Source organism: Melanotaenia boesemani, chromosome 14 (genome assembly GCF_017639745.1).
Source record: "Melanotaenia boesemani isolate fMelBoe1 chromosome 14, fMelBoe1.pri, whole genome shotgun sequence".
Taxonomy (NCBI): Eukaryota; Metazoa; Chordata; class Actinopteri; order Atheriniformes; family Melanotaeniidae; genus Melanotaenia; species Melanotaenia boesemani.
In genome coordinates, this window is record NC_055695.1 from 11,306,094 (window position 1) to 11,331,455 (window position 25,362).

The 25,362-nt window shown below is 38.7% G+C and overlaps 1 protein-coding gene across 1 annotated transcript in view; it reads right to left on the reverse strand.

Moving 5' to 3' along the window:
- Positions 1–18,312, reverse strand: part of ror1 (receptor tyrosine kinase-like orphan receptor 1) — a 119,953-nt gene extending 101,641 nt beyond the window's left edge. The window contains exon 1 of the mRNA XM_042007125.1: positions 17,886–18,312. Coding sequence (XP_041863059.1) covers positions 17,886–17,991 — 106 coding nt within the window. The 5' untranslated portion in view covers positions 17,992–18,312. The remainder of the gene's footprint in view (positions 1–17,885) is intronic.
- Positions 18,313–25,362: the final 7,050 nt, after the last annotated feature.

A 25,362-nucleotide genomic window follows, 5' to 3' on the forward strand; every position in this document is an offset into this window, starting at 1 on the left:
TTCCAAAATATGGAGGTCCGCTTAGTTCAGGCTTGGAGCCTTACGATGCAGCCAGTTGGCCAGCAGAGATTTCTTGAAGCTCAACTTAGTAGCATTTTTCAACTGATTCAAATGCATTTTTGGTCTGGAGTTCAACAAGACAAGGACATTTTTGCTCCCCTTTTGTGACCTTAAGCTAATTGTTTTGGTTATAGAGTGTACAGTCTGTAAATGATTGTTTATTCTGATCATTATACTTTCCACTTTTGGTTATTAAAAAAAAAAAAAAAAAAAAAATCAGGGCCAAATACCCACCACAATATTTCAAAGCCCACATCTAAACCCAAATATGTTCCACTGATTGAAACTCAAACCACAAAAATACTAAAAAAAACATTCCCTAGGGAACAGCAAAATATCGTTAATTTTATGTTGCTGTGGTTGTACGTTTGAAATTGTTTTGCCACAAACTAAATGGAGATAACTTCTTTGCAGATTGCTGTGTGTGCACAATCACCAACATTTAGAAAAGTCTTGACAGTAAGCATATTTCTTTCCTTCCTACAATGCAAGCAACTGTGTTCCTACCTGGTGGCTCGACCAAGAGTTTTTAATTGAACATGCAAGAGGACATGGGTTCCTTCAATTCAAACCAATGGCAGGCTTCAGCTCCCCTTCTTCTACTCCTTCCACATCTTTTCCCATGACCCATAAGAGCTTTGCCCCTCTCTCTTTCAGTCTCTTGTTTGCTCAGTCTCCCTTCTTTTAGTCTCACTCCTTATTTCAGTAAACTACCTCACATGGAGCCGATTCCCTGATCATCCACTGGTCTTCACATAAATTTACTTTAACTTGCAACACAACCAGATATGGCAGTATAAGATATGATTTCCAATGTAATCTGCTCTTACCTTTTCTTGCCGGTTTGCTTCTTCTTCCCATTTTTTTTCTCTGCTCACCACTTCTTTTTATAGTTATGTACACTAACTAAACATCAAACATCATCACTAGCTCTATATCTGCAAAACTGCGCTGCATGTCATAGTCTATTGTTTATTTTTACAAACTGAATAACAAATGTCCAACACACATACTGCATACATGGACAGAAGATGAGCTGGAAATGTTACTCGTTTTAAACGGTGCATTGTAAAGGTCTCTCAGTGGTGCTTTATTTAATGCAGCGTTCAAATGGAAGCACACAGATGCAGCCAATCTTTCCTTTGCCATTTGAATGCATCATTGACTGACTGATGGGTTGAGCAACTTTTAATGTTCTGTGAATTTCTCACTTCTTCCATTTAAATTTAGAATTTGCAAAAACAGACAAAATAGTTGCCATGTGGACATGAATAAGCAGAAGCAGGGGACCTATAAACACATGAAAGATATCAACTTTAATCAAAATGTTTTCAGCTGTAAACACAGAGAATTAGTCCATCTAACTGTAGTTCTAAGTGGTTACCCTGATGAAGATAATGTAGACAGTCATTTCCTATTTGAGCTTTTTTCTTTTCTAAAAATGCCCCCAAAAATGTTTTATTGGCCTTTGGACACAACTCTTGTTTCATTCTTAAGCAAACTCTGGTAACAAGTTTGTCTAATTTGACCAAGTTAACAAAAACAGGTGAAAGTTGGGCCAAATCTGTGTTTCAACCTTAATACACTGAAATGGATCCAAACTCATTTGGAAGTATGTCAATCATTAAAATAAGTTAATGGGTTAACTTGGGTTCAGGAGCAGGGCGATGTCTCAGCCACACCTCTAATCACCTGATGAACCCTCTAATTCTCAGTTAACTTCCTGAAGTCTGTCTGGTTCGTTCAACCCAACCCTTACCCATCCCTACTCTCATCCATCATCCATTCAGCCATTCAGCTTTTGCGCTCGTTCACCCTCCCCCTTCCCTCTCCTTCACCCCCCATTCCCATCACTCTCCCTCATATCCATCACTCCTTGATTCTCCCTCATTTCTTTTTCTTCCCTCTCTTCATCTGAGCTTTGTCTGTCTTTCTTCACTCTTCCTTTTTTTTCCCCGTTGCAGCCCTTCAACCTTCCCCATCCTTCTGTGTCATTGATCCATGTGTTCCTCCTATTGCCATTCTATTTCAGGTACCATCTGGGGGGTTGGGTGAGTGTGTCCTGTAAGCCAGGGTCACTAAATAACCAAGAAGGCACCCCCATCCTCAGTTTCCTTCATTCGACTCAACACAATGACACCCCAGATGTCCCACCTCAACCTCATCTACCACATCTCACATAACTATTCATTAATTCACTAAAACTCAAAATGTTGCTGTGTGGTTCTTGTACGTGAAAGTTAATGCATGACAAAAATCATGCAGGTCTTGTGAGATTACAAATATTGACAAGAACTGCATTTAAATAAAGTCTTGTGAACACATTTTGCAATGACAAAACTAGAGCCATGTGAATTATGATCCCGTCTCAGAATTTCCACACCACACAAGCTGCATCTGCACTGCTCTTTTCTTTTTTTTTTTTTCCTTTGTATTTTTTTTTAAAGAGGAATGTCCAACTGAAATCTTGGTGGTCCAGTTGCACTTATGGGACTAGGCTGAGAGATTTTGAGGAAGTGTGCCGATTTGCATGGCCTGCATTATATGTCTCACCAGGGAAATTCTCCTTTCATTTTCTGTACTCTATACGGGCTTCAGAGAGCAGTGTCAGTTAATAATGACTTCTCAGAGGCCTGGAAGGCATTCACTGTCCTAATTATGGATACATGAAGGGTGTGGATGCTCACTTACGCAGGTTCTTACGCACTGGGTGGCGGTTAAACTGGGGCCACCTTCTCACTTTAGGACACCACCCTCATGACTTACACTCTGTGCTACTTGTGGATGAGTCGTTTTAAACACAGCCAATTCAAAGGCCACACATATCTTTTGGAACAAAAAAATACAGATGCAATTTGTCGGTTAATTTTCTTAACTAGGTTATTATTTATTATGAATTAGTTTGAATTTATTTTGTCTATAAAGTGCCCAGAGTTGACATTGTTGTGATTTGGCCCTATACAAAAAAAAATGCTGAATTGAATTTATTTAAGCAGATTTATGGCCTAAAGAGGACTAAATTAGTATGAAATAAAATACAGCTTAAAAAGAAAAAGACACTGCTTTTCATTATGATAAAATTTGTAATTAATTTCTCCGTGTTTTTTTTTTGTTTGTTTTTGTGTGTGTGATAGTCTATGACACAAACACATGTGTAACATATGGAAATAGGGCTGCAACGATTAGTCGACGTTGTCGACAATAGTCAACAATAAAAATAGTCGACAACGAATTTAGCTGTCGACTATTGTCGGCAAAAAAAAAAAAAAAGAACCTGCAGAGTGAGACATCGTCTTCTAATCCTATCTCTGCTGAGAGTTGCACAATGCACATGCGCAAAGAGGGGAAAAAAATATAGAGTGAGACATTGTCTTCTTTTTTTTATCTCTGCTGAGAGTTGCACATGCGCCATAAAGTCCGCCAGGGGAAAAATATGTTGCCGGTCCAGGGAGGAAAACCGTGGCGGAGAACGTTAAAAGTCTGGGATAACTTCACGTTAAACTTACAAAATAAATTAAATACATGTGAGATTTGTAAAGCGGACCTTGTGTACCACGGATGTACGTCTGCAATGCTTGAACATTTAAAGAGGAGGCACGTCGGACTTACTTAATAACCTCATGCAAGATTTCAAAGTGAAATAAGATCCATATATAATAATCATGAGATACATAATCCGATTGGTCGACTAGTCGTTTTAATAGTCGGTGACTAATCGACCATCAGAATAGTCATTAGTTGCAGCCCTATTTGGAAATGCTAGATTAATACATCCTTCCTCATACAAAAGGCCTATTTATGCTCAACACAAAGAGCTTCGCCATCCGTCGCTTGACACAGAAAACGGAGCAATACCACCGGAAATCACAAGGGTAGTGCTGAGCAAAATAGCTGACATACGACCAGCAAAAGAAAACAAACCAGAGAAGAAGAAGAGGAACAGGGAGGAAAAAAAGCAGAACAAGAATGAAGACAAGGACAGCAGCTGTAAGAATGGCAAGAGCTAGAAAGGCTAAGCAAGTGTTTTAGGCATGTTGGGCGGTTGTAAATAACTTTATAGCGGTGCAGCGGTGTCTGAAACTGACGACAGATCAAGGGAGTGAACTCTGAACTCAGCACTGCCCACTAGTGGAGGAATTGACTTAACAACCATGGCATGACTTCAGACACATGAGGACGGCGACATATGACAACGTTTGAAATGACACTTATTAATTACGAACGCAGTGGAACAAAAATGGGTCTTAAGGTCTCATTGCTTACTCCTAGTTTCCTATGTGTATTTAAAGAACTGGAAAATCCTAAAGTATGTCAGAGGGGTAACAGTATCAAGGCCATAGGAGGAGAGAGCATGCAGGGACAAAAGTTAATGCACTGAAAATGTTAAAACAATGTCAATAAACTTTTTAGCTCTTATTTTGGCCGGATGGAAGCAGAGTTTAAGAAGCTCCATGTTATGACTGTCACAACATGACTGGGAGTTTTCTGTGCTGTAAATAGAATATTAGCAAGTGAAAGTACATTAACCCTCCTCAAAACATCTGTTGCAGCAGTGTTTCTATGTTTACCCAGAATCCAGATAGTGTAAAACCTGGAAATCCTGAAATGACGGATTAAAAGTGAAAGGGTATAAGCCTACGAAATCTCAGTTTTGAGCCTTGCTTTGATAAACATGATGCCTAAAATGACTCCACGGCTAAAGTGGCTTTCTTCTTGTCTGGGCAAGACTCTACTAGGAATGGGTGTGTAGGACAAAATTATAATGATAAAATTAGTTTAAGAGAGAGAGAAACAAAAAAAAACATAGCAAAGAATAATAATAATAATAAAAGAACAAGAAAGTGGTGGTTATGAATAGCAAACTTCAAAAGCTTGTAAAAAAATGGAGACCCAGAGATGCATATTTGGAAATAATTAAGAAGTGAAATGCTGACACGAGTTAGGAATTGTATCTCTGCACATGTATTCAACCTCTAATGACTTGTATCACTGGGGTTGAAAAACTCCCGTTGTGCACTCCTGTGTTTCTAATTGTGCTGTATAGTTTATGATTTGCTGATAGAGTGGGCAGGCAGAGGTCTTGGACGATCACTTGGGACAAAAGCTGCTTTTCAGCTCTCAGGGTTGATTTGTCTCAGCTCTGCTCCCTTCAGATAGCTGGAATATGCCTCTTGGGGTGGGGTGGGGTGGGGTGGGGGATTGAAGTGAGATGTGAGCGGGTGGATGCTGCTCCTGGATTTTGTTTACCACAGTGGCCAAGGTGAAAATTGCTTTACCATACAAAGAAGCTTCCATCTCTTCTGGTAAAGATTAACCTTGCAGAACTGTCTAAATCGTCTTCTTTTAAAGAGGCTATCATAATAGGGACTGTAAGAAAGTGAAAAATAAAAACTTTTCTGGGTGTTTCTAAGTGAGTGTAAGTGTATCTATGTGCATGTTTAGTAGAGAACAAAGTAAACAACATGTGAGAGAAAAAAATAAAGACAGTCGCATCAGGTGGGTTTTCCTGAGGACAGCTGCAAGTACTTTTCTGCTCATTTAGCAGTTCATTAAAAAAAAAGCGCACAAACACAGGCTGCCAGCTGAGACAGGGGCCACAGACCTGATCACACACTGTAAACATGCATTACTAACTAAATAAATAAAAATACACATACAAAAAGAGACTACAGCTAGACCTGTATGAATGTGTGTGGAACAGATTTACCGTACTCCTACTTTGAGTAAGAGGCAGATCTTTATCAATGGCATGTCCGTCTCATTAAAATGAATGTCAGATGATGTAAAGGGAGGTGGAATACATCAAAGAGTTCTGCAAGGAGCAAAGTAAATCTGGGTTTAAACTCACTGCAACCTATTTGTGTCAGAGATTTCACTATGAGCGCTCACAGGAATCTCATAATAATTTCTTTTTGAAAGCTGAAAAGATTTAAATTATCCATTTTACCACATGAATGTTCCCATTCAGTGTTTTTATATGAGATCTATCTCGTGTTTTTTAGGATTTTCTGAATTATAAACAAATAAGAAAGTCAAGTTCAGACAGAAGATAAATTACAGTCAAATTTGCTGCTAATCTGTGCCTACTGCATCTCTCCAAATCCTCCAATGTCTTAATAGTTTGTAATAACTGCACACTCCAAGGAGATGCAACAGCCACAGAGTGCCTATAGCTCAGTGTTGACCTACATACCCCTTTGTAAACTCACTCATATCAGCACTGTGTAAAACCACTGGCTGCTAATTGCTTTCACATTACAGAGCAGCCAAGTGGTTTTTGGTGGCTTTCCAAGACCACCAACACTGGGACACAGGGTGTGCACATTTGCACATGCATACCACCCGTCACACTGGCTACATTACTCTGTATGCTCAGGCTGAGGGTAGACATGTAGGCTGCTATCTGCAATGTAACCAGCAGAAAAAAAAACTGGACAATTTTTTATACAAAAGAAACCTTGAATCATTTAAAGATTAATTATCTTTGCATTAAAAACAATTTTGCTGAACATTTCTCAAGATACTTTGTGCAACACAACAGTGTGATCAAGCTAGTACCACAGTGTTGGGACTTCCTAAACACATTTACAAGCTTACAGTATCCTCATTAGCAATGAGTGTAGCAATGAGCCAATTAAACATGGCGGCTACCAGGCAGGAAATTGTTCCTTCCTTACATGATCTTACGAGTCTACAGCTAAGATGTAAAGAGTAAATAAGTGATTCAACTGTGGTTTTATCTTTAAACTTTTCTTATCTCACAGTGAAGCATGAACAAATTGTGTTTTTCCTCATTAACATCTGTGCTTGTATCATACAGTCTGAGCACCAAAATCATTTATCTATTTTTTTTTGGTCTGAAGTCTCATCACACAGCAGTCACTTGACTGTCAAAAGAACATTGTTTGCATGACACCAAGTGAACTGAAGAGTGTCAATTGCTTGTAACAGTTAATTTTAGAAATGATATAATCAAGTCTGCTGCCTGGAAATGTGTTAATTTTAGTATGCTAAAAATGTTTGTAGGGGCACATCAGTTTACTCCCATGCATGCAAAAAAACAAATATCAGGACAAAGGACAATGTCCACTGCTGCTCCCAGCCATCATGCGGAGCTTGCGCTGACCAGCTGGCTGGAGTTAAATCGGGTTTAAATTAAAGAGTAAAAGAACTAACAGTAGAGGGTGCAAATCGAGGGCAGAGGGGGACAATGGGTCACAACTGTTCAGTTGAGGACACAAACAAGAAATGACAATAACACTAAAACTAACAATACATGCTCAAGGGTATAAGTGAAATTACTGGAATGCAAAGACTTTTTATTTCAAGCTCTGCTTTGGAGAGATTTCTGAGGATGAGGAAGAACAAAAGGATATCAAGACAAATAGGAAAAAGATAGAAAAACAGAACAAAAAAATACAACTCTTGCTTTGCCAAACTCTACCTTAAGTCTCTGCCACGAGAGGACATTCGTCTAAACTGCTGAGCCCTACCAGAAGTGGGAACTTCTGACTAACTTCATTTCTGTTTACAACTCCCCTTAAAGCAGCCATGAATTACACCCACAACAGTCTCATCCCAAATTATCGGCATTGTTAATTTTCAATCAGCTGGTCCAATGTTTGGTGGGCTCAACCTCTCAAATGAGCTTTTTAGGAATAATAGATGGAAACCACATACTCGAAGCAGGGATTTCTTTTTCCTCTTGCAGCAGCTACAGAGACGGGCCACAGCATTGTTGCAAAACATCATTACACATTGCATGCAACAGCATAAACAGTTGTACATCTCAATGAAAAGCTCAATAAATACTCTATTTAAGTGCACTGGGATTGTGGCTAAATGTCTGGAAAGTTGCTGAAACTGTGCCATCGCTCCTTTCCTCCAATTATGGTTGTAATGACCTGACAGGTTTTATGGTCCACTAAAGATTAGTGTGGGACAGTGAAAAGCTGGGAATCTATTTTCTACTGCTAGGAAACAAAGCTGGTATGGATTGCTCAACAATTCAAAATTTAACTCTGCAAAAGTTGCTTCTAATCAGGAGTGCATTTTACTCGGATATTAAGACTATGAATATTTTTTGCAGATGACATGATATTTGAGTAAAAAAGTCTTAAGAGTGCATATAAACAAGGCAAATAATGCATATGTTTGTACAATAGCAAAACATGGGAGGAGACAGAAAGATGTAAGGTAATGAGCTCTTGTGGGGAAAGCTTAGCACTGCAGAAGCAGCCACGCAGAGGTTATACAAACACGCAGAGGAATCACGCGGGTCTAAGCCTCTTATATAGGCCCCTCTAAGGAGAAGATCATTTACTTCTGATAGAGGGAGCAAGGTCAGGAGTTGTGAAAAGATGGAGACCGCAAGTCCTCAATAAATGAGAGCCCTCTCTCACACAGAAGAAATAAACAACCACAAAGAGAAGTTTTCTATGGGTTTTTCTACAAGTCAGTTCTTCAAGCATTTCAACTGATAAGTCTAGCTGAGAGTTAATTCAAGCCTGCTGTCAGTCAAATACCTCTATGAAAATATTTTCTCATCTCAATAACATTCGTAGCCTTCTCAGTTTTCTCTGAGCCGAGCTAGGTCCATCACAGCCCTAACTCACCTCCTCAGACTATCAATCTTTTCATCCATTTTGAAAAACTACTATTGGACGACTTATATTCTATGAACCTCTTCCTCTCTCTCTCCCTGGGTCCCCCTCTCCTGCTGGGAGTCGCAGGGCAATGAAGTTTCATTTCCTGCCCTGCTGAAATCAATGGTCTCTGAGAGTATGAGAGAAGGAGGAGTAAAGACTGAGACAGATATATCGAGAGACAGGAAAATAAGATTTAGGTGTGAGAGGACTGCTGGTATGCAGAGCACAATTATACCACCAACTAGATTTAAACTAGGGCTAGTTCCAAGTCAGTGTCAGCTTTAATAAACATCTATAAAATAACTGTTTAAAGTTAAAATGTGAAAAACAGGAGGGTTGCTTTAAAGAGTAAACTCAATTTTCAACACTCTCCATCAGTTTTTTATTTGCTTTATTTAAAAAAAGAGAGAGAGAGAGAGGAAATGTTTTGCATCCCACAGGACAAATGTATGAATTCCTGATACCTGATTACATGAGATAACAATTGCAGTATTTCCTTTTAAAAAGAATAACTGAATTCTCTTATACAAATCCAAGCTAAATAGTTAACAACCTCCACTCTATTTATAACAGCCACACATACCACTGCCTTTTCTGCTGCATTTCATTTACACCAAACAAGGTACTTAACGTGCTTCTCCAATCCCTGGCTTGATACACATTTTTACATTTAGTCAGTTTTCAATATTAATCAGTTGACACATTAAATGGAGAAAGCTTTGAGAGTTATAAACTAACACCACCAGATATACAACAGAGTACTGAACAAAAACTATGAAGACCTTCAAATTGCCTAAGTAGAATTCTTAGGGGTGGGGGGAGAAAGATGTACTGACCACACATCTCTAAACATTTTTCCTTCTTGAACTATCACCAAGTCTGATTGATTTCTAAGCTAATGTGGAACAAATCAGATGCCAAGTCAGCAGTGGTTTGGTAGATGGACATTAAACTAACGAAGCTTCAGAAATACAGAGATCTTCAACTCGAGATTCCTCGGTCACTGTGGTCAATGGAGGATTAGAATGGAAGGAAAGGGAATTTGCATTGAAGACTCTTTCGGTGCCCTTTCATATTTATTTCTACATCACTGTTTAATTTGCAGCTGCTTGTCCTCATTGTAGTTTTGAATATTTTACACCGCTGTTAACAGGCATGCTGGACAGTTGTTTGTATAAATCATGCTGGCAAACTTGAGTGCTGTTGTTCCTACATGGCACACGTCTGTTAGTGGCACTACAGATGCTGTTCCTCGGGCTTATGTGAAAGATCTGAGATCAACAGGATCGCACCACCAGCTCAAGGCAGTTCACTAAAGTCTTTTGTGTGATTCAAGTGGTTGAGTAAATAGTAGCGGCTGGTGTGAGTGGGGTGTTTGGATAGAGAACAATGTCACAAAGGCTTTGGTTGAACAAACACACAAAGGATCATGTCTGCACTGATGCTGATCATCTACACTAAACAAATAACTCTTATAAAGTTTATTATTCTGGGTCCATTGGCGCAAGCCTCCTCGTGCAATTTTAACACCTCAAAGGATACTTTTTCCTGCACCTTTGTTCACTTTTCATTTTAGACTTGGCTTAACGTAGGTCTGAGCGATATGACCTCAAATCTATATCACGATTAATTGAACATGTTATCTTGATTACTATTAATTAGCTATTATTATACTATAGTTTTATTTTTAGCTCTCATAGCTAACTGAAAGTTTTTGTTGCAAATATTTTCATAATAGAAGAGCAGATACTGGTTTTATAATAACTGAAAGGAAGCACACACAGTGATCATGTGATCAGTCATGTGAACAAAATATTACAACCAATTCACAAATTGTTTTTCTCTCCTCTGATGTGAAGAAGAATGCTGTTAACAGGCATGCTGAACAGTTAAGAGACAGGTAAGAGGGAAAACACTTCAATTTAAATCAGCTTTATTTATGGCACCAATTCACAACAATGTCATCCCAGGGCACTTTACAGACAAATAAAAATTGACTTCCTGTCAATCCTATCTCTTTTTTGTCTAAACCTGCTGGAAAATTCCCCTGCAACTCAGCGCTTTAAAGGTCCTATCACACTGGCAGCATTGCCAGATTTCAAGTGAATGTAGCTGATGCACTACTTCTTCCACTGGTGAGTCTGTGTAGTGTAGTAGGCACACATGCCTTAACACGGAAGCGAGGAAAAACTTTTTCCAAAATTTAATGGACCACTTCTGCTAATCTTTGCTGTACTGCAGATTCCTTGTGAACATACAGGAAACCCCAAGCTGGGGGAACGTTTTGGTTCCTTGCAACAAAAAGGTGCATATCAGTGCACGGCCTGGCCCTGATGGTTGAAAAGCTGTCAAATGCTTAAATTAGTATTAAAATATGTTGATGTACTCATACATGTATTGAAGCCTAAATAATAACACAAAATTAAGACTTGATAAGAAGGAACCAAATTGCCTTACTGATAAGATGATGATAGGCATCTATAAAATATAAATAATAAAGCTGACCATCATCACTCAGTTTGTGAGTTAAAAAACTGCTTCTAGAACATTTGAGCCTCTTCCTCAAAACCATGAATGTAGAAAGAGGCTTACACATTCTCAGTGTTTAGCATTATTTTAGCATACCCTAAATCAGTTTAGTGGGCAAGAAGCTTTATTAAGCTGGCAGCTTTAAATTAAAACCTATTTGAAGGAAATAATCCTCAAAAGGCAGAATTTCTCAACTTCAGCCTCAACAGGATTAAACACTAGTCTCTGTAGCGACTAAATGTAATTACAAAGCAATAAAAGACCAAAGACAATCAAACAATTCCCTCTGTATGTTACACAAGCAGAAAAGACTTCCCATATGGCTACACAAGAAGGCAAACAATATAACAAACTAATGCTAATCCCTGACAAGCAAATCAGAAACACACACATTCAAAGAGGAAGAACAGAGTTAATTCACTCTGAACACAAATCATTAGATGCCCCGTAAAATTCAATTTCCTGGACTCCAGACATCTCTAGTTTAACTATTCCAATTCCAAGAGGAGTGAATTTCCACATCACACAGTGGTGTGGAAGCATGAAAAAGCAAAGACAGAAACAAAACAAGGGGGTGGGGGTTCTGAGTGACAGAACTGAAAGATTAATCGGAAAACACAACCAAAGAAAATGCATGTGATAAAGTTCTATTAATAAATGCAAAGTGATGAGTTTATACAAACGTCTCTGTGGAGCTGATGGTCCAATGCTTCTGCAGCGTAACCACAGCACCACATTTACTAAAAAAACAGCTCATACAGAGCCTCGACTATGTATCAAGACTGATGTTGGAGAAGACTAAATATCCCTGCAATAATCATCCAAAGGAGTTCAAAACATGCACGTCATACTGACAAGTATCTGCCAGAAGCCATTATGAGTCGTTATCTTTGTGTCCCTGCAGAGTGCAGGAGACACCCCGTTCCTAGTTATTGTTGAGTAAACACAAGGGGTTTAGCCCAGAGCAACATGTCAGTCAGATGGGCCAAGAAGGGCCAAGAGGAGAAGCCAATGAGCAGCCAAAGTGAACTGTAGAAACTGAAAGGGATATACAAATGTGTGAGAGAAAAAAAAAGAGAGAGAGGCAGCCAAGACAGTGTGAAAATAAAGGCAAAAAAGGAAAATTGGGAGAGAGTGCCAGCATTTGTCTCAGTGTTAGTTTGCCAGCCAGATAAGAGAAGTGCCAAGGAGTTCTGATGTCATGCCCATGGTGGTGGGGTGACTGAAAGGTTGAGTATCTTCTGAGCTTCCACCAAGCTGAAAAGCTCTGTATGAACTGAAAACACACCTTTACTTACTCAACATTTTTAAGAAACAGATCATTTGTACAAAAGCAAAACAATCAAATTATCTTGAACTAGGATGGGCGTCATTCTTTACCTTCTAGGCCTATGAGTTTATTGGTGTCTTGCAAAATCAGTTGCACATTAATTAATAATGAGCTGCACTTGATTAATAAATAAACATTTTCATTTCAGTGAGCATAAATTGGACAAATAGTTGTAACATAATAATGAAGCTGATAAAGGGAAAATGCATTTTGTGGAAAATAAATACTAAAATATTTTTGGCAGAGAAGCCCATAAAGTTAGAGATATTTAATACCTTGTAGGGAGACTGGTGTTGTACAAAGACCTAATTGTCAGTGAATTGCAGTCTGCTTGCAGTGTGAGTTTCCGAGGTCCTTAATGCTATGCAAACAGGGTTTAAAAAGATTTACTCTGACACATACAGGGAAACTTAAAAAGCCATGTTTTATCCAAACCCCCGTTAAAAGAAATGCAGTATAATCTCCATGTATCAAACTGGAGCAAAGTTAGCAGTGGTGGACAACAGCAAAGCAGTAATTTGACCAAACTCCAGTGCAGAGTGAGCTCAGTGATAACCAGAGCTTTCTGAGTTTGTGTTATTCCCTGCAGTCCTCAATATTAAACAGTGCCAAGTCCATATGGGAAGCTGATATGCAGTATGTGTGGCTTATTCCATTAGACTCATTAAAGTGTCACTTTGTCATCAGCACGCTCTCGCACATACAGCTTGCCTTACAACTGCAGCAATGGACTCATTGTGTTGTGTGTATAAAGTACAGCAGAGAACATTTTTTATGTGGCAGGAGTAATTTGTCTTCCAGGCAGCAGTCGAGAGACATCAACACAGAAAGTATTGAATGGAACATATAGAAAGCTTTTTAATTTGTAGTAGGGCATATACAGTAAAAGTCAATCAGTGGAAAGGGCAAACACAATTTAACCTATCATTGTACTCTGATGTACTTAGGAGAGAAATAACACTCTCCCTCAAGTGCCACATCGCCATGCAGACACACTGGCTTTTCAACATTAAAACCTAAGCCACTGTATTTTGTTCCTTTACTTAAATCTAAACAGTGCATTTTCATGAAAACAGGCATTTGCATGCAGTCTTCCACTTTCAAACAGGGTGACCTCTTGAGGAGACAGTAAATTGCAGGAAAAAGGTTTTCATGCTTGGCTACAGTTTGCAGTGGCAGAAACTTTATCAAACGTCTCCAACAAGGATCTGCACTTAGCCTTTGATTAAACGCTGCCTCTCCAAGGAACTCTGACCGCGAAGTAAAGAAACAAGTATGCTCCACAGAGTTCGATTAGTGGAAATAACAGCAATCCTCTGCCAATATTACGCAAATGCTGGAAATTTACACCTCTTGCCACTCGGACGAAGGCAGCTGCCTTACTTTGTAGACTGTAGCTCAACACTTACATCTAATCGTCCCTCCAAAGGTTTGCTGACGACATGTTAGAAGGACAAGACCAACAACTCAGTCACACATGAGGAAACTTTTATTTAATCCTTAATTTATGTTATTAGTAGTAATCAGTGAGGTAAGCATGTTAAGGAAACAATAAAAGGTGATGGGGAGAAAAAAGTTACACTAGTCAGAAAAATAAAATAAAAGAGAAAACTAGATATCTTAATACTTTTTATATTATAACTAAGAATGAAGCGTCTGTTGGATATACATCGATTAAACCATTAGCACACAATATTCTTAAAATACTGTTCCCTGTGGCAACACTGAGGCAAAAGGACCCTTGGCAAACACATGTGCTTAATAACGAATGGGAAACAGGTAATTGCCAGAGCCCGATGTATAGTTTACACACCAATGTTTAAAATCAGTGACATAAAACAGAGTCCGAGCATATGATTTATGGCTACGTGCTGAATAAATTAACGTCTATGATTTTCTTCCCATTTCACAAACTCAAAATGGAGTCAAGTTGTCTCAAAAAAAAAAAAAAAAAAAAAATCAACCCTTTCTCCCCAGAAAAAAAAGCCCATACATCTGTTTCACACATATAGCTCCTGCCACATTCTTCTGTGTCTGCCAAAAGCTTTTAGGGATGCACAGCACTTGATGCCTGAATTACTGTGGTGTGTGCATTGTGAAGAGTGGGAGTGGGAGTTTTAAACACAGCACAGTCATCTGTCTGAAAGAGATGTACCACTCACACCATGACAAAGCCCAACATTTCCCAGAGCATCTGGAAAAAATAATAATTCGAAAAAACAGCCAAACATAAAGGAGAAACTTGCAGTAACACTGTAACAATGAAAATCTCCAAAGCCAGACGATGCTTTACAAAAATGTAAGGATAAAGAATAAAAAGCAGCCACTTATTTTAACATATTTATCTCTTGATGTCTGCTTTTTCCATATAAGTCTAAGAAAAATGTGAGGAGAAAAAGAACAGAGAAAATTTAGTAGCAGCCAAAACTGGACAAGCTTCTACATAGTCTGAAAGACCAAGAGGTTTTTTTCTTTTTTTTCCAGAGGTGAAGTGCCTTTATTGTCAACAATGTGTCTTGTTGAGAACTGTACTGTGGCAGTTCCACCTAACATGATTTATGGCCTTTCTGAGTGTTATTAAAGGGCTAAATGCAACTTTAAACAGATTCCCCATAGTCACTGCCCTGCAGAGGACCTTATGTTCAGAGGTGAACATCCTGCGCTCAGAAACACTTACACAGTTTATGTAGAAATGGCACGATGGAAAACATTATCGTTACTTTATTTTTATGAATGTGTCAAGGATTATTACTTAGCTAAAGGGCAGTGGCTGATAGAGGCATGACTGTGACTGCGCTGAAAATATACTGCACCTAGCTTATGTTTACATAAAAGGCACAACCTCTGGTCTGAGAGTTCTCTACTTTCAGCTGAAATCTGATTTCCATGCTACAAAACATGAGTTCAACATCAGGTTGACTGATTAAGCATCAACCAAAGTGGCACAACCAGACTCACACTGAGAAGAGAAAAAATGACTTTAATAATAATGTTGACATGCAAAACTTGTGTGGGATTATTTTCTTTTTCTTTTTTACACCTTTCTTTGTAGTTGTTAGCAAAGGCTTTTCATGCCTTTCCTAACCAAGTGCGGACAGTTGTGAAGTCAAGCAATGCTTTTAAGAATAAAATCTCATGATCTGTTCCACAGAATTCCACCCTTGTTTAGATTTGATCCTGGACAGTAGATTTAGACACCGTCATTTTTGGCAACTATGGTGAGGTATAAAGAGGCACAAACTCAGGTCATGCAGTCATCAAACAAATCCAAACCAAATTCATTCCAACTCTTTGATTACTTTGATCAGATTTTTCACAAGGATTTAAGGGTAAAAAAAAAATATCATTAAGAATGCATACAATTCCCTAAAAGACATGGGCATGCTTATGTAAATATATGTTTTTATAACTATTATATTCAGCTTTTTCTGTTTCAACAGCATTCCTTTGATGTGGCCAAGGAAACCCTGATTGCTCCGGGAAATGCTGGAATTCAAACTACAGTGACGGACTGTGACCTCTGACCCTTGGCTGGAAGTTTTTCAGACTGACCTGCAAACCAGATAGCAGCAAATAAAAACAGATAACAAAGCTCTTTAGGTTTTTTCTTAGTTGTTTCCACAGTACAGTCGTATTACGGTCTTAGATCACAGGGTGCTGCGCTATTCTCCCCACATTTGATTGCAGCTGAACCACACCGTCTGACTGTTCCCAATTCAGCAAGCCTGAGAGCACACAAGACTTCCAGTGTTATCATCCTGGAACGGCTTCACAAGCAGCAAAAAAAAAAAACAGTCAGGTTTGTGGCTATAGTGAAAATAAAGAGCTTCTTAATTGGTGTCATTTTTCTTGTCCATATCAATTAATTTAACAGAAAAGCTGTATCTCTTTCCATGTACAGAAAAATTATGAAAATCATTGCACAAACCAGCAGCAGATCCTATCTGTGAGACTGATAGTGACGCTTCAGAACTTCATATTTTGCAGAGGAAGGGAATGCAGAGTAAATCAGTTGTGCTTCATGACACGAATGTATTAGAACATGAAATGTAAATTTTCAACTGGATTTTACTTCTAAACCATACAGCTAACATGAAAAGTACAGTCATTTCTATGCATCAGTTTCCAGATATGTAATAGACAGAAAAGCAAAGTTCCCCTCCATTCCATATTCTATCATTATAGCCCATAACATTCCTCTCTGCCTCAAAAAATAAATAAAAAAATAAATAAAATAAAAAGAGAGAGAAAGGTTCGGAGAGGTAAAAGATGGAAAAGCAGAGGCTGTGGCAAATACTGTACAGCATAATTGTAAATTTCATCCAGAAGCATTTAGGGAGGACAGAAGAAATTCGAACAAACCCAGAAAATCTTTGCGAGATAATCACATTACGACCCATCTGGACTCGGAGGATTGTTTGATACTTTGCTGCTCTCAAAACCATGTCAAAAAATGTAAATGGCTTCAACAATTCAAATCTAATTCACACTAAAAAAAAATCATACATTTGAGTCAACCTGCATCATATATCATCTTATGACTTTAAAGGCACACACATACACACATACACAGCTACTGTCTAAGGTGGAAGCAGCATCAAGATGTGTAGCCTGACAGGGGTAGTCTTTAGTCCTAACCACAGTGCTCAGACAAATAAACAGAGGAATCTTTTCAGTGTGGAAAATAAGAGAAAAAACTGTTTCAAAAAGGCCACATGCTGCTTTACTTTTCAAAAGTCCATCCTCATGCCCCTGATAGCATCAACCAAAGCGAATGTGAAAAGCAGTAGCCTAGTTGTTTGCCTATTAAATGAGCATTCATGTATCCTTATCTTTAAACTGATTTACATTTTTGGGGGGGTGGTAAGGCGCACAATGGCTATCCAGCTGACTTGCTAAGAGTCCCAGATTGTCTGTCAGTGGAGTCAAGCCTCTCCCCGTGCCGAGGCTTCAGAATGACAATAGGTCGATAATCTAAAATCCAAAGATCATTTGCATGAGAGAAGAAGCAGAATGATTGCAAACAAATCTGCTTTATATAGAGGCAACACCAGAATGAGAGAGTTAATGGGATGATCTCAGAAATAAAAACCATATAGAGTCGTCCTTAATATATAAACATGATTCAAATAGATTTTCGGATTTGGCAAAATACCCTCTGGGGCACAAATCAAATTGCTGGAAGTCCCACACATGCAATGAATTTTCATCAAGACTGGCATGAAATTGAATGTGAACCACAAGTGAGTACAGCCAAGAGAAGTGAGCAGGAACTACAAGAATTGTTTCCGATGAAAGGAAAAGGTCTCAGGACTCACCAGACGCGTTCAGATCCAGGACACTTTGGAGGAGCACGGCGATCCATAGAGCGCAGGCTGGACATCTCCACTGACGCTGGCTCACCGCTTCCTGATTTGGATACATTCCTCCGGCTCTGTGTTGAACTCCTGCTCGGTTTTCACATCCACTTAGTGCAATATTTTATTTCGAGTCTTTTCCCAGAAAAAATGAATGACCCAAAGATTAGTGCGCTGGTAAATTGCGCGCGGTTTCCTTCTTTCTTTCAAGGCGCACCGAAACTCCCTGGATGAAAGAATTCGCGAGTCTTAAAGAAAGCCGTATCTATCTGTCCTTGTTTCTGCCTCTTTTCCTCCTCTTGAGCCTGGCTCACTTTGCCCCGTCTCTGTTTCTCTCTCCAAATGAACGCAGCTCTTCCACAGAACTTCGGTGCAAGACGTGTGTCCATAGGAGCCACATGGCTCTGATTAGACGCGTGTCGCCATCGTGTGTTTATCACAGGAACTATCAGAATGCAAACGAGGCTTTCTCTTTATTTCGCCCAGTAGCTTGGATGTGGCAATGCTTTACCGCCTGGTTTTTAGTTAAGCTTTTCAGCATATTTTTGCCTGATTCAAAGTGGACCAGACCCCCACCTCACAGACTCTTTGGAGTTTTTTTTTTTTTTTTTTTTTTTTTTTTTTTTTTTTTTTTTTTTTTTTTTCACAAAATAAAAAATGAATCCTCAAATAAAATGTAACTATATTCAAGTTTTTTTTTTTAATTAAATGTAAAGTTTAACTTTTATCAAAGTCATTTCAGTTCAGATGTGTTGACATAGTCATGAAAACACAGGTGTGTTAAATGCGTTTAGTGGAGGGGAGCTCGTGCATGACGCTGTACAATTGAAGGCTTGTGCTCAGTGTCATCACTTCCTGGGACACTTTATGGACTCCATTCGACACTCATTCCGCATTCTTCCCCTACCCAGCGGAAAGGTCTGCAATACATAAAAGCCCATGTGTACCAATGCAAAACAACAAATGATGACAATTAATCAAAGATAAAAATCATTATGACTTATTGGGTCAGGGCATATTTTATTACACAGGCCCTGCTGCATTCACCAAACTTTATTTAGGCCTACTTCAATCTCTAAATTTGTGAGACACATGCGCTCTTGTGACCTGTGACCCATGCAGGGTGTACCATGCCTTTTGCCCTATGGCAGCTGGGATAAGCTTTAGTCCCCCTACACCCCTAAATTGTATTAGGCAGGTATAGAACATGGGTGGGTGTATCATAAATTTGTTAAATGGGGAAGTTAAACCTGACACAGAAGCAAAGTGAAGGAGGATTTTTTAAAAGACCTAATTTATCGACCATAAATTAATCATATAATCTAAAATAAGCTTCCCAGTCCTCTGCAGGCTGATGGACACTTGTTCAGGCTGCCTCTGCTCAAACTCCCACCAGGATGTGTGAGCTCCTAACTTGATTTCTCAACTCAAGCTTGGACACTTTCCGAAGGATGCTCATTTCAGCTGCTTGTATTTGCGATCTCATTGTTTCGGTCACCACACAAATCTCAAGACCCAGGTGAGGGTTGGAACATAGATAGATAGTAAATTGAAAGCTTCGCCTTTTGCCTCTCTATTCACCACAATGGTGCACCAAACCTCATTACAGCATGACAGAGCTACAATTTGTACATCATCAAGACGCACTCCACCCTTTTCCAATCAAGAGCCATGACGTCAAACCAAGAGTGGCTGATTGTCATCCTGACCATTTCACACTCAGCTATGAAACACCCCAGTGCATGCTGAAGATTTTTGGTGTAGAAAATGAAACTATTTATATTAGAGTTGTAGGAAACACCACATTTTGTTGCTACCTGTAGCCCATTTTTCTAAAATATGTGCATGTTTGCTTGGTCTAAGTATCATTATTGCTGCTGTGCACATTATTCATTTGCAAAAACATGGACTGGAGTAATGAATAGCTAAACTGTTAATGGAACTAAATTTAGATATCTGGATTATCTGTTAATGATCTGGTGTTGTTTTGCACGCCCCGTCATATCAATTACATACATTTCTCAGCGTATTAAAAGCACATCCAAATGTTTAATTCACGGAGAGTCATTTATTTTGCATCCATGTAGTTTATCTACAAAGAGACAGATGAATGGACAAAAAATGAAGTGTAGAGAAAAGACAAAGGTCTCTTGTGCACTTAACGATCATGCGTGCAGACACATTAAGCAGATACACACACACACCACAACACGCTTGTTCCAGAGGTTTACAGTTACTGTCAGCCCACCTCATTTTTTCTCTGTAACTCCACACATTGTTTCATTTTACTTTACACACTTCTGAATTTTGACACATGTACTTTGTCTCTGCATGTGTGTATGCACACACAGACCACTTTGAAAAGCTAATACCAGCATTTCTGGAGGCAGGGGAAGAATGGTAGCAATTTAGTATCTCTGTTTTTCCCATATTGTGACCTACCTCTGCTCATTAGAGGGAAACATCATCCTCTCTGAGGTATGTTTTGATTTAACAGTTAGTGAGTACAAGAAAAAATAACAACTGAGAATGGCTTACTTTCACCTTAGAACAAAAAAAAAGGGTGAAGTGGACTTTACCTTTGATATCCCTGCTCTTCATCAAGCCCAGTAGGCCAGGGCATAGCTCATGAACCTCATGGTGTCCCTTCCCTCCCTTAACTGTACACTCAAAGTCATCCCTGGAGAGAAGCTGCTAACCAAAGTCTGGAGATAAAACCACCCAAATTTCCTGTGAGCATTAAGCTAGAGAAAGGGTGTGTATATTTTTGTTCAGTGGTGTTTTGTGTTGAATTCCTGTAATCTTATAAACTGTGTGCCAGCAAAACTTTGCTGTGTCCCTGGTCCACCATTACTTTTCTCAAAGGAAATTTGAGGAAAAAAAAAAGGGAGGGGGAGGATTATAAGGTTTGAGAGATATAAAGCGGCAGTCAGCCAAAACTGCCAAAGCTCTGATAAAAACCAGGGATGTGGTCAATTGAACATGTAAATACTGACTGCAGTTCATATACTAATGATCAGTGAGTGTTTAGTCTCACTTTAACATGTTGCACATAACAACACTTTCATGCTTCACTTTAAAAATTACAATAAAAATGTAACTTTTCAGAGCATAGTTTCCTTAAGAGATACAGTCTGCTATATTTCAAGATGTTTTTCGGATTTGAGTGCTTACTTGTGGTTTTTTTGGGAAGACAGAAAAAGAAGGTATAACAAGAAAAAGTCCACATACATCACATTTGTTTTAATTTAACAAAAGTCTTTTGTGCTCCAGACATGGTGAGCAAATTCAAACAAAGTAAATGTCAAACTAGAATAAACTGAGCATGACTGATTATAGTCTGAACAAACAAGAGTTGACATTTGTAAGATCTTTTTCCCTCTTAAACACCCTTAAAAGTTTCAGTTTAAGCAACCACATTAATTTGACCTGAGATGTATTTTGGTGGTTTTCTTTGTAATAAGGGGCCCCACGAGACTGTAAGGGAATTCACCACAGCACAACAAGGCAGGTTTTGAGATGATTTCTGATGTCTATCCCATTTCTTTACCTTGATGTGCATAAACTTCATTCAGGGTAAAGTAGGATAAGATTAATAAAACTGCATGCACGGTGAACGTCATCTAACTTTAATGTTGGGATGAACTGGCGTTTAATAAATCTCTTTGAAAAGCATATCCCCTGGGTTTTCTGCTGTAACCACACCACATGGATTGGGAGCGTCTTTGTTACTAAGTTAGAAATAATGTTTTAGTTATTAAAGAGAAATGAAAGGATTACAAGAATATCAGCCATTACTAAATATCTGCTATATCTTTTCATATTTTGTTTCACTAGATTTTTTCCTCTTCTCTTTCATATCTCTATGGCCCTAGCAATTTGTGCTTTTATCTGATTCTCTATGCACCTCTTTGAAAATGTCTGCACATTTTTCAGTAAGCAGATAACTCAGGACAGTCTCTATAATGGTTAAGCCATGTTTTAGCTGAAAGACAATACTGGCCTCATTACATCTTCTCCTGTCCAACACACATCTGTCATAACTTGGTATGAAACATATTGCAGTCAGAGCATTACACAACAAATCCTGGATTGCTGGGATCTTCTCAAAGCCAATCCCCATGCATTAAAATAAGAGGAAATATTCAGAAAAAGTAGAAAACACCCACGTGTTATTGATACAATGATGGAACATCTACCAAGCACTGCAAAATTATCCAATTCCCTGCTATTTATTTCAAAATTTGTAGAAAATAGGTGGTATGCTGGTGCCAAGATAACTTCATAATGATCTGGTCTTCCTTACAGGGCTTTAAATAATGTCATGTTTCAGCCAAAAGAACAATGATGGCTTTAGTTGTATGGATGTAGTATATAATACATAACAGGGTATGACTGTATGCTTCATGATGTGGCACACATGGAGTGGGGATAAATGGAGTAATGAGGCAATGGCTTGGTTAAAAGAAGAAAACCTTGCTGGTTGACCATGTAAAGAGGCAGTTTGAACATTTCTGATTCCGTGTAAAGCCTCAATATCATACTTTTCTTTCACCTTAAATTCTACAGAAAGTTCAGTCTCTCCATCAAATAACCACTCCACAGGACAATGGACCATATAAGTGAAGTGTCTTCTGGAGAATTTGTTTTCTTCTTGATTTAGAGACAGAAGAGGAATCAGTGAGAGAACTGGACACGATCCAGCCTCTATTATTCTACACCGCTTGGTTCAACTGAGTGATCACAAAAGAAATGTTCCAGCTCCTCTTGTGCTGTTACTGAACAGATTTTACAGCCTCACACATCATCCCGTATAGTTTGACTCCAGACCGGGAAAACTGAGAGTGTAAAAGTGGCGATGATTCATGTGGTGCCTCCACATCTATTAATGTCAGCATTTTCTGGGATCGTCTCAGACTTTGCTAACCCCACACACCCTGTCAAAGCTTGTTCGCTGTTAGTGGATGAACAACAGATGATGTCACGCTTTAACAAGGCCGCCTAGTTGAAGTTTCCTGCTTACTAGCATGTAGAAAGTAGTTTGGTCAAGAAAGCAATAGACCTTTTCAAAGGAAAGCACAAAAGTAGTGACTTATGCCCTCACTTGCATGTATCTTTGGTCTTTTTGCTGAATTGCAGGTGAAAATGAATTAATATATAAATGTGTGGGGGCATACAGGCCAGTTTAGAATTATTGGCTCTCCAGACTTTAAATAAAAATGACAAAGAAAGTACACCCCAGACAAAAATAATGGCAGCCTTAATTAATGTTTGGCTGGTGAACTTTTAGCAACAATGAACCCCCTGCACTTTTCTTTAGCCATCTAGAAGCTCTTTTAATTTTATTATAGTCTTTTTTTTCTTTTCTTAGATTGGATATTGGTGCTTTCACTAAAGCTTGTCAAAGGAATTTAGGCCTGTATGGAGCCTAGAGGCAGACTAGGACGGTCCAGAGACACGGGCGATCAGCAGCAAACCCAGCCACCCCACCACGAAAAAGACCCCAGACCCACCCAGAGGGTGGCAGAGTTTAGCCCCAGCCAAAGGCCTCCTGGTCTCAGGGAAAAATAACAAATAAGTATTGAGTACAAATATCCAACATGAACAATTAGCAGGACTTTCAGGTGGTTATCCTGCAAATGAGTTTCTGGCTAGATGTTACAACTTTCATTGCTCTAGTGGATAAATACTTAAACAAATGAGTGTTTCATTACATTAACATACAGAAATATTACTTATATTCCAGAACAAAATGAGTGGAGATGAAAGAGCCTTGTTGCTCATTGTCATAGTCCAAATATCATATTAGAAATCCTGCAAAGCGTAAGCTGCACAATTCTCACTAGCCTCATATTTAGGACAGAAACACTGTATGTAAAATGTTATTAAAGGTGTAGAAAGGTACTACTAAATTAGAATATAATGGTGCTATTAAATGGGAATCTAAAAATTATTTTTGTAAGACACATACAGGGAAAAATAATAATTCCATCAAGCTTTACCTAACAGTTAATCACTACTAAATGAGTGAAAGAGTAAGAATAGTAAAACCTAATTTCTTTCCATAGCTTATTTGAAGAGTTTGAGAATGACGTCTTTGTCCCCTGTATTGCCCCCTTCTAACAGGAGAGCAATGAAGAGGCCCATCTAAAAATCACACGGCTCCATGCCAGCACCAGAGAAGGCCATTTGGACATCTAATAGTTAGGGACCAGGCCAGTTTAATGTAAGCCTCTCTGTGATTACCTGATGTAATGACAGCCAATCCTAATATAGCCTGTGAGCCATTATGAGCTAAACAAAAGGAACACATTATGCATTGCACTGTCAGCTTGACAGGATCTGAACAATACAGCATGAAAAAATTTCCACCCTGTTTTGACTCCACTAGGAATAAAAAGGAATTGTTTTGGCCAGTTCCAGAAAATGGTCTGTACTCTATGTTTGAAGACAAGCAACCGGCCTTTCAAAGTTTATCTGTAAACGTAATTTCAACAAAGATGAAAGATTAGACTTAATCATGACAAGCTCAAAATAGTCCGCAATGCCATGTGAAACATGTGTCTAAAAGCTTGTGGTTGTATAATCACAGGAAATGTAAATTTGCAGTAATAGTTGGCAGTGACATACCGTCATTGTACAGCAAACTCTTTACATATCGGCAAGAAAATCCAACTAGACTTGCCAGTTAGTTCCAGTTCAGAAACTTTAGACTAGCCATGTGTTTTAACAAACATGTACACCTAGCTGAGTTGGTTAAAGTAAATGATGCTGACTTACAGGACAGCTATTGAAGTATATCAACAGTAATTGAGGCCAGTACCACACACAGAGCATTTGCTGTGTGATCTTTAGGTGCTCCTAGTTTTCCAACCTCACAATTTAATTTGTGTCTGCTCCTCTCAAAACCTCTGTTTAAAATCAGCACATATTCACAAATTTAGATTTACTGTAGCTTGTAGGTTCCCCTGACCTCCTGACACGTCATAGCTGTAATCATTTATCAAGATTACTGTGACAAATCATTACACAAGAAGATTTAAGGAGGAAGACAATTCTTCAACTTATACTTCTCTGTCTCATGAATGTCTTGGTGGGCCACTGACTTTTTTTTTTCCTCAAGCACTTGGCTAGTCTCCTGAAGGTTTGGCTCATTCACTGCCCAACAGGATCATTGCATTTATCCAGAGTAATTTCCCAGCTATATAAAGGCTATCATTAACACCACAGAACACTATCTTGTTTCTCCATTTTTCTTGTCAAAGCTCAGCTTTAATCCCAGTCTAGACAATTACTACCTCGTCAAATACCAACCGGTTTCTTAAAATGTAACATCTGCAAATATTTGTGTGTGACAAGAATCAGTTTTAACAGTGAACTGAAAAGAAATTACACTGCAACCAGAAAGAATAAAAAAATAAATAAATCAAACAGTGCT